The 9,563-nt window shown below is 66.2% G+C and overlaps 1 protein-coding gene across 1 annotated transcript; it reads right to left on the bottom strand.

Moving 5' to 3' along the window:
- Nucleotides 1-251: 251 nt before the first annotated feature.
- FSCN1 (fascin actin-bundling protein 1) lies at nucleotides 252-9,413 on the bottom strand. The gene is made up of 5 exons (XM_035339588.1): nucleotides 8,520-9,413; nucleotides 2,654-2,810; nucleotides 2,095-2,216; nucleotides 1,718-1,885; nucleotides 252-1,592 (listed from the first exon to the last, which is right to left on the bottom strand). The coding sequence occupies exons 1-5, from the start codon at nucleotides 9,340-9,342 to the stop codon at nucleotides 1,390-1,392; spliced, it is 1,473 nt and encodes a 490-aa protein (XP_035195479.1). The 5' UTR covers nucleotides 9,343-9,413; the 3' UTR covers nucleotides 252-1,389.
- Nucleotides 9,414-9,563: the final 150 nt, after the last annotated feature.

Genomic DNA, 9,563 nt, shown 5'->3' on the forward strand with positions numbered 1-9,563 from the left:
ACGCCGTGAGCACCCTTGGCGTGGGGGGCGAGGGGCGCGGGGAAAAGGCTCCGTGGTGTGGGGAGCGGCCACCCAAAGGGTCAAAGTGCCTTTCAACACCCTCGAGGACGCTTCAGCATCACCCGTCACGAACGCTCACATCGTTAACACGCTAATGCAGACCTAGTACAGACAACAGCTGGTAACACAGTGCCATGGAGAGCATATATAAATAGATACTAACAAAAATACTGTTTTGGTCATTATTATTATTATTTTCTTTTCTGCTTCCAGTAAGGACGAGATGGCATGCTGGCGAAGCCGAGGTGCCCCGCGGGCTGGTGGACCAGGAGCTGCCCCTCCTCGGGGGCGCTTCCCAAATCAGCGGTGGGCACCCAGGGGTGCGCTTTGCTGTTCCAGTATTTGTATGAGGAAAAAAGAAAAAAAAGAAAAAAGAAAGAAAGAAAAAGTACTGAGCAAATACCACTGTGCAAAGTTTGCTAAGGAACTTTTCTATTCTGTAAACCGAAATCTGCAGCTCTTGCCTCCAGCCGGCCCCCGGGGGAGGCTGTGCCCAGCGCGGCCTCGCGCGCTGATGGGGACCTGGGGGGCATCACTGGAGCCCCCCGGTGTGGGTTTGCTCCACGTGCCCCCACCCCAACCCCTGCCCCCTCCCAGGCACTGCAGCTCCTTCGGCAGCAGGGGCACCGCGAGGGGCAGGGATGACCCCAAGGAGGAGGAAGAGGAGGAAGAAGAGCGCAGGGTGGCAGCGAGATGAATTGCCGGGGCTTTCCAGAGGGGATCACCCCAAAATCGATTCCAGGTGGGCCACCTGCACAGCCGGGGAGGGGATCAGCTCGCTGGCCCTACTGCAGCACGTAAGGTCACCTCTCGTGCCTCGGCTGGGGACAGGACAGCAGAGGGGTCTCCGCTGGCTTGGATCGGACGGGACCGGGGGACCCTGGCAGCACAGGGCAAGGTGGCACCGGCACTGCAATGCAGAGGAGAGCACGGAGGTGACCTTGTTCCCTTTTTTTTTTTCCAGTTGCAGAGAGGAAAGTAAACTACTGAGGTGGTGCTCGGGGCCAGGACGGGGCACAGCAGCCTCCGAGCTGAGCAGGGCCGGGGCGAGGAAGGGCCCTCAGCAGCCCTCCAGGTGCAGGCGGCAGCGCCGCGCGCTGCCGGGTGACTTATCCAGTTCTCACGGGGATGAAGGGGGGGGACCCACCTCCGACACAAGGCGCTGGGCTCTACGGCGGGAGGGGAGGGCAAGCCAGCCTGAAAATCCTTTTACGGAGAGGAGAAATTCAAAACAAAACGAAACCGAACCAAAAAAAAAAAAAAAAAAAAGGAAAAAAAAAGACAGGGGAAAGAAAAGTTGGCAATGGGAGGGAGGTACGCTAAAGTGCATTAATATTCCCAGAGGGTGGAGGCGTCAATGGCGTCGGCGGATGCCTTGAGGACCCCGGCATGGTCGCCCTTCAGGTATTTGCCATTGATTTTGATGGCCACTTTGTTATAGTCGCAGAACTCAAAAAAGAAGTCCACGGGCGTGTCGCTGCTGCTGGTGACGGACGACTCGCTCCCCACCATCCAGTACTTCCCGGTGGCATCTGCGGGCAGAGGGGACCCCGTGAGCTGCCACCGCCGCGGGGACCCGGCCCCGACGCCCCCCCGGCGGCGATGACCAGGGGATGGGGACGTGCGCGGAGCCCCCGGCCCGAAGCCACGGCCTCACCTTTGATGTTGTAGGCTCCGTCGTTGAACTCCAGCTGGAAGACGTCGTAGGAGGAGCGGTTGGAGTCCAGGGTGCCGGTCACCTTCCGGCAGCCGATGAAGCCGTGCTCGCCGCGCAGGACGATGATGGGCCTGTTGATCAGCTTCATCACGAAGTGCTCCGTCTCGCCTGCGCCCGAGGGGAGAGCAGCGTGAGGCCATGGGAACACGGAGCCTGGTCCCCGGGAGGGCACCCGGCGGCGAGGCAGGCGCACGCGCCCCAATATTTCTCACCCACCCCAAGCATCGCCGGGGCGAGGTGCCGGGCTTGGGGACACCCCTGACCCCGTCCATGCTGCCGTCCCAGCCCGGGGCTGGGGTCCCCGCGGGGTCCCTTACCCGCTGTCTCCATGGAGGCCGCCAGCTGCCCGTTCTTCTTGGCCGTCACGTACTTGCCGTTGGCGGCTTTCAGGGTGATGCGCTTGTCGCACCACTCGATGTCGAAATAGCAGCTCGCGTTCCTGGGGGGGGCACGGTGTGCAGTCAGCAGGATATGCCAGGTTGGGGACCCCCAAAAAATACCACCCCCATGAGCTCGGAAGCAGGGTGTCCTGATCCAGCCGGGTTTTGGCAGGACGAGGGAAGCTGCGGCGTCCGCCCGGGTTAAGACTTCTACCCCAGCTGTCCGCGGGGACATGGAGCTGAAGGCACTTCGGGGCCTTTCCGCCCAGCTCTCAGCTGGCTCCAGCGGCCGGCTCTAAGTGCAGGGTAAGCGTTTTGGCCGCCCCAGCCTGCCGGGAAGGATGACGTGGCCCCAGGGGACTTCCCAGCACCACGGGGGCAAGCCCAGGCTCAGCCCCGGCTCCCCAGGGAATTCGCCAGGGAGCATTTTGGGGCGAGCCCCTCGGAAACACGAGCAGGTCCCCGAAGCGGCCGGGGGCGCGAGGCGGGGACTCACTTTGTGGAGGCGGTGGACTGGATGCCCCCGTTGGAGGTGAGGGTCCAGTACTTGCCCGTGTAGGTCCTGAAGGCGCATTTCTTGGTGTCCTTGTTGATCTCCAGCTGGTAGGTCTCCTGGTCACCCTCCTCGTCTTGGTTGGCCGAGAGGTCCATCCCTGCGGGATGGAGACAGAGGTCAGGGGGTGCCGGGGGGAGGATGTCACAGGGACCCCAGCCCACGGAGACCCAGCTGCTGGGGCCACGACCAGCTCCTGCTTCCATTTGGCAATGCCTGAATCCCTCAGACGTGGCCTCCCCTGGGACATTTGGGGTTCAAACCCAGGTTTCCATTTGGGTGCTCAAGGAGCGGGGCAGAACCCAGCGCTGCAGCCTGCACAGAGCCAGCCCCAGCCCCAGCTCAGGGCTCTTGGGCTCCAGCACCGCAAAACAAAGACAATTTGGGGTATTTCCACATGCAAAAGGGCCGTAGGTTGGGGTTTTTTGTTTGTTTGTTTTTCCAGGAGGTGACAGCCGGGTTATTCAAGCCCTTAGCCAAGGCCTCTGTGCCACCGACGAGCTCCCTGCTCGCCTCCGTGGCCACGACCCAGCAGCCGGTGCCTGCCCCCATCCCAGGCACCATTTTCGGACTGTTTTGGACATTTTGGAGATTATGGTGACTCACAGTGAGGATTTCCCCAGGCCCAGGACCCCACTCACCCCAGCCCTGCCGAGCTGGATGCAGCCGGTCCCGTGGCCACCGGGTGCGGTGCCAGGACCACCGCTGGCCCCTGGCCACAAGCACATCTGCCCTCAGGCGCTAAGCCCAACAAACCTGCCTCGTCAGGGCTGCTGGGGCCAAATGGGAGGCAGAGCTCTCCAGCTCGGCGGGTTTTTTGCCTAAAAATACTTTTGGGATGGGAGTCACAAGCCATAGCTTGGAGCCGAAGCTGAGCAGCCGAGCTGGCCGGGTTGGGTTTCAGGGAGGGAGCTGGATGTGGCCCCTTCCCCAGGAGTCCTGCTGCCTGCACAGGCTGGGCTGAGCTTTTCAGAGCTGAAAGCTCGGAAACATCCCTGTTTCCCCCCTGCTTCATGCACGTTATGGGTTCAAGACCCATCTTGCACCCATTCCTTGAAGGCACACATGGTGCCAGTGCCAGCTCCCGGCACGCAGTGCGGCTCAGAAGGTGCTGGAGGAGGAGGCACCACCTCTGCAGGGCACCCCAGCACCAGCTGGCTCTCGGCCTTTGAAATGGAAATGCCTTCCCCCGAAGCTGTGTCAGACACGGCTACCTGGCGGCCTGCTATCGCTGGATCTGTATCTCCAAACCCTCCATGCTGGGCCCTGCCAGACGGGCAGGATCTGCTGCTGCCGAGCAGCCGGGCTTTGCATATCAGCCTCCCGCCCCCTTCTAAAGGGATTAGGCTTTGAAGGTTTTTCTTTGTAGTCCCTAATCTTATCTCCCGCACCCAAGCTGTCCTGTCACCTCCACAATGCTGCCCATTCGCGCCACCTTCTCCCCAGCCAGGGGTCCCCCAGCACCTCCCCAGGGCTCTGCTGGCTCCCAAGGCTCCATCCCAGCAAGACGGGGATGCGGTGAGGGGCCAGGCATGGGGCAGAGCTCGGGGCTGGCCCAACCATCGTGGTGCTGCCAGCAGCCCCGCTCCCGGCCCCATCCCCGTGTGCCGAACGCTGCCTGGTGCCACGGGGCCGGGTTTTTGCTCCTGGGGAGGAGCAGGACGCAGCGTGGCAGCCCCCCGCCGCCCCGCAGGGGCTCCGCGCCGCACGGCGGAGGGGGAACATTTGGTTTTGATTTTGCGCTCCCGCTGGGAAAGCAGCGCCAAGCCCAGCTGCTTGCAGCCCCACGCTGGCTCTGCCGAGAGTCGTGTAACCGACAGCCGAGCGCCGGCCAAGAAAGCCTTTGTGAGCAGAGGCTGAGCCCTGCCCGGGCGAGCCCGGCGCCTCCCAGCACGGCACGAGCCCCGTTTCAGCCTCAGCACATGCTGCAGCACCCGGTCCCCGATGGGACAATGGGGACAGGGACAGCTCGCCCCACCAGCTGCATGCCCAAGCCCCTTGGGGCGATGGCGTTCCCCCCACGCCACGTTTTTGGTGTGCTTCACGGCCTGCAGACGCAGCACGGAGCCTGGGAGATGCTGCAAAGCACCACGGACGGGCCGGGGATGGAGCAGGCGGGTGTGCGCCATCGCCCCCGGCACGGCGAGCCCCGCGCTCCCACCTGGAGCAGGGATTTTGGGGAGGTTTTGCTTTGTCCGGTGCCAGGCTGGGGAAAGCGGCTGCGCCTCGCGGGGGCCCGTCGGCGAGGGGGGTCTCCCACCGCCCCCAGCCCGAAAGCGGCGCGGGGTTGGGTTACGCCGAGTCAGCGGAAAGGAATGCAATTATGGGGAGGCTTCAAAGGGCTGTAACTGAGCCCGAGCTGAAGGTTTGGGGGTCAGGGCTGGAGAAACGCGGGGAGGAGCTGGGAGATGGCGGGATGCCGGCCATGTCGCCCTCGCCGTGTCCCCCTCTCCTCCTCCCAGCCCGGCCACGTGTCCCCCCGCTTTCTGCAGCCCAGGGCACCCGCGCCGCCCTCCCGCAGCGCCCGGCCGCGGTTGCTGCTGCAGGCAGGCTTTAATTAACGCTCCTGGTAAAGTCAGTCTGGAGCCAGCACGCCTCTCCCTGACCTTGCCAAGGCCACTAATTACAGCTGGAGGCAGGAGGGGGCCGAGCACGGGGCCGGAGGGCGGCACTTCGGGAGGGGCGCGCCGGTCCCCCCAAAAATGCCCTGCATGGGTGCCCTGCAGCCTGGGAGAAACCCAAGGGTTGCTGCGGGGTCCTCTGCGTTTCTGCCCGGGGATGGGGCGGAGGCTGGAGGTGAGCGTGGGTGCAGGAGCAGGCGCACATCCCATCCATCGAGTCCTCGTACCCAGCCACCTTCCTGGCATCTCCTTCAGGGGTTGTTTATGCTACACCAGGAAGGCAAACCAAGCCAGTTTTTGTCTAGGAAGAACAGCCTGGAGAGCTCACAGGGCTGCCAGAGCACCCTGGGACGCAGCTCTGCAACAGGTCATGGGCAGGGGTGAAACCCCGACCCCCCCCAAACCCTCCCCTACATTCACCCTCTTCCTCCACGGCATCCTCCAGCCCCAACACACCACTGGGTGCCCCCAGCTGAGACGCTGCCACCACCACCCACGTGTCCCCAGCTCCGTGCAGGAGCTGCTCCTCATCCCCACCTGCTTGGTGCCTGCGGCCCCTCCTCTCCCCCCCCCATCCCGCAGGCTGCCTCCCTGCACCCCCTCCCCAAAAACACCTCGCTTCCAAGCACCTCGGGCCCTCTCCCCCCTCCCCAGCCCAGGCGCAGCTCCCCGGGCAGGGGGGGCTGGCAGGGGCGCAGCGAGCCCTCGGGGACCCTCCTTGCCACAAAGGGCCCTTTGTTGCCGCAGCCGGGGCTGGGCCGGAGCCATTCAGCAGGGGCAGGAAGCTGCTGGCTGCTCACAAACACCCCGGCTCCTTTTTAAGGTGCAGTGGGGGCTCAGGACCCCCAGGGGCACTTTTTGCATCAGTTGTGGCTCGGGGAGCCACGGGGCCACCCCCAGCCCCAGGCACCCACCTCATTGGGGATGGGGGGGGGGGGCACAGCATCCCCAGCACCCCACGCATGGGGACAGTGACACCGGCCAGCCTGAGGATGAGGCTCCAAGCCAAGCTGAGCACCACCGAGGCGCAGCGAGCAGGATGCAGCCATGCTCCCCATGCCCCATCCTGCTGCTGGGGGAATGGACAGACGGACAGCATTTGCCCGTGCCCCCCAGGGCTACCAGGGCTTTGTGGGGGGTGTGGGGGAGAAATGCCTGCAAATGCTTCCTTGGCTGGGCGGCTGCCTGCCCGTTACCCCTGGGACCTTCTCCAACAGGAGGGCAGGGGCAGCCCGGCGGAAACCCAAAAGGGACCCGAGCCAGGCGGTGCCGCTCCCAGCACCATGCAGGATGAGCTCCCCCTGTTTCCGCAGGGAACGCGGGCGCTTGGGTGGCTGCAGCCCCCCCTCCCACTCCCCGTTTCCCCCTTGTGTCCCCTCCCCGCTCTATTTCTCTTGGAGAGGGTCCGTGCACAGCGGGGAGACCCCTGTTGCCGGGGAGATTTGGCTCCCCCCTCTCCGCAGCACACAAAGCCGGCGGCTTGGCGAGCGCAGCCCCCTCTCCACGTCCCCCAGCCCCCTCTCCACGTCCCCCAGCCCACACCTCGCCCCACATCTGGTTTTCCCATCTCCGGTGACAAAGGGCTGCAGCAACCCTTCCCCCACAGCGCTGCGGCAGCTTCGCGCCGCCATCGCCATCATCTCCATCCTCCTCCTCCTCCTCCTCCCCCCCGAGCCCCCGCGCCCAGGCACGGCTGCCCGGCTCCTCTGCAGCAATCTCTTTCTTTCAGGGGCCGCTTGGCAGCGCAGGATTTATTCTCCCAAAGGAGAAAGGCTGCAAGGTCGCTGCCCGCGCGCAGATAAGGGTTAAGCTGCAACCTTGGAATATATAAATAATTAAAAAAAAAAAAATCCCCCGGTGCTTTTTGGCCCAGGCAAGGCATGCTCGCACCGATCCCGCGCCCGGCGTGCACCGGCCTGACTTGGCACGCCGGCGACGTGCCCCGCGGCTCCCACGCTGCAGCTGCTCAGCATCGCCCTGCCCGCCCTGGGCTCGTTTTTTGGGGCCCGGTGCTTTTTCTGTGTGCTCCCCAAAGCCCCTCTCCGAGCCCCGAAGGTGGGATTTGGTCCCGCCACCCACCCCCCAGGCGCGGGGCCGGCCGTGCTTTGTGCTCGACGGTGGCCTCGTGCCCGGGGAGCGGCGGCGCGCGGCCACACGGCACGGGGCACGCGGTGGCTTCGCCCGTGGGACGAGGGGACGGGGACGTGGGGACGGCGGCGGTGGCAGCATCACGGCCGCCTTTGTGCCGGCTCCATGTAGGTCACGTCCGCCCCACGCTGCCGAGAGGTTTGGCGAGGCCATTTTATGGATTGCTGCCAGCGTTGGGGGGGGGGGCCCCCCCCCCCCCCCCCCCCATTTATCGGGGGGTCACAGCCCCATGCAGGGGGCACCGCAGCCCCCCAGGGCCCCGCGCTGCAGGATGATGGCCCAGAGATGCTCGGGGAGGAGGAGGGGGGGAGGGTTGGGAAGGGCTTTGTTGGTGAACAATGAGCTCCGGAGGAAGGGAGGCGGTGGATGGCTGCTCTGCCTCCTCCCCGACAATGGAAGACCCCAGGAGCCTCCCCCCCCAAATCCCCTCTGCCCCCCACAGACCCTCACTGTGCCCTCCCCCCCCCGGGCACCCCAAGGAGGCGACGCTGCAGGGATGGGGGCGCTGGGGGGGGCGCAGGGGGAGGGAGAGGGATGTGGGAGGGGGCTGGGGCAGGATGTGGGGGGGCGGAGGGAGGGACCCCAGGGAGCCATGGTGGGGGTGCCACGGGGAGATGGGGGCTTCAGGGAAGCGTCTGTGGGGCTCAAGGGGGGGGACCCCTCACGTGGCCATGGCGGAGGGCTGCAGGGGGCACCCTGCGGGGTCGCTGCTGCCCGGGGGGGCGTCACCATGCTGGGGGGGTGCACGGGGGGCACCACGGGGGCAGCGGTGCCCCAGGGATGTGGGGGTGCGGAGGAGACACCGTGCTGCAGGGGGATGCAGGGAGCGGGGTCACGGGGCCGTGCCCGTGGGGGCGACAACTCCCGAGGGATGCAGGGGGGCGCGGAGGGGCAGCGATGCCCAAGGGATGCCGGGGATGGCGAGGAGACGGTGCCGCAGGGCTGGGGGCGATGGCGAGAGCACCGCGGGGGCGCTCCACCCTGCGTCCCCATTCCTCCCTCTCCATATCCCCATCCCTCTCCACGTCCCCGTCCCTTACCTTGCCGGGTGGAGACGTTGCGGTCGTTCCCGGCGCGCAGCACGACCTGCGGGCAGCTCTGCTCCAGGGCGAAGAGCTCGTCCTTCCCCACCTTGCTGCTCTTACCCGCCTTCAGGGTGCCGCTGGGCCCCGACGGGGCGAGGTAGCGTCCCTCGCCGTCGCGGAAAGCCACCTTCCCGCAGCGGAACTCCAGCGTGAAGGCGGTGCCGGGCTCGGCGGCGGGGACGAGGCGGCCGTCGCAGCGCAGCAGGCGGTGGTCGCAGCTCTGCAGGCTGTAGCGCTGCTCCACGAAGAGCAGGGTGATGAGCGCGTCCACGCCCCACGGCACGTCGCGGTCCACGGCCAGCTCGTCGCGGCGGGGCCCCAGGTGGGCGTAGCGCTTGCGGGCCAGGCTGTAGAGGTTGGCCTGCGGGTGCATGGCCAAGTGCACGCTCCACTTCTCGGCCGCCGAGACGGCGGGGGCGAAGCACGACAGGCGGTCCTCGGTGCCGCCGAAGAAGCGGCGGTGCGGCTCGGACTGCAGCGACCAGCGCCCGTCGCCGTGGGCCACCACGAGGAAGCGGCAGTCGGGGCCCGGCTCCTCGCTGTCGCAGCTCACCCGGCCGTCCTTGTCGGCCGCCAGGTAGCGGCCCAGGTGGCTCTTGAGGAGCACGGCGCTGGAGTCCTCGCCGTCCTGCTCCAGCGTCCAGATCTGCTTCTTCTTCATGCTGGCGGCCGAGGCGTTCACCTTGAAGCCGAAGGCCTCGGCCGTCAGGTACTTGTTGCTGCAGTTGATCAGCCCGAACTGGATCTGCACCGGCTCCGCCGTCCCGTTCGCCGTCATCCTGCCGCCGCTGCCGCCGCCGCCGCCGCCGCCCCGACGCCGCCTTTTATACGGCCCCGACGCCGCAGCGCCGCCCCCGGCCCCTCCGAGCCCCCGCCCCCCTGTGCAGCCCCCTGCTGCCTCGCAGGGACCCCCCCCTGCCGCCGCGGGAGCCCCCCCCCCCCCAACAAATGGCACGCTCCCTCTTTGCACAGCGACAGCCGCCCTGCGCTGTGGGACCG

This window comes from Oxyura jamaicensis, chromosome 14 (genome assembly GCF_011077185.1).
Source record: "Oxyura jamaicensis isolate SHBP4307 breed ruddy duck chromosome 14, BPBGC_Ojam_1.0, whole genome shotgun sequence".
NCBI lineage: Eukaryota > Metazoa > Chordata > Aves > Anseriformes > Anatidae > Oxyura > Oxyura jamaicensis.

What these genes read in the sequence shown, in the direction of transcription:
- FSCN1 (XM_035339588.1), bottom strand. Translation starts at nt 9,342, where the DNA reads ATGACGGCGAACGGGACGGCGGAGCCGGTGCAGATCCAGTTCGGGCTG. An exon ending in GGCCTCCATGGAGACAGCGG is followed by an intron (nt 1,886 to 2,094) that starts GTAAGGGACCCC and finishes CCTCGGGCGCAG; the next exon opens with GCGAGACGGAGCACTTCGTG. An exon ending in CGGAGCCTACAACATCAAAG is followed by an intron (nt 1,593 to 1,717) that starts GTGAGGCCGTGG and finishes CTCTGCCCGCAG; the next exon opens with ATGCCACCGGGAAGTACTGG.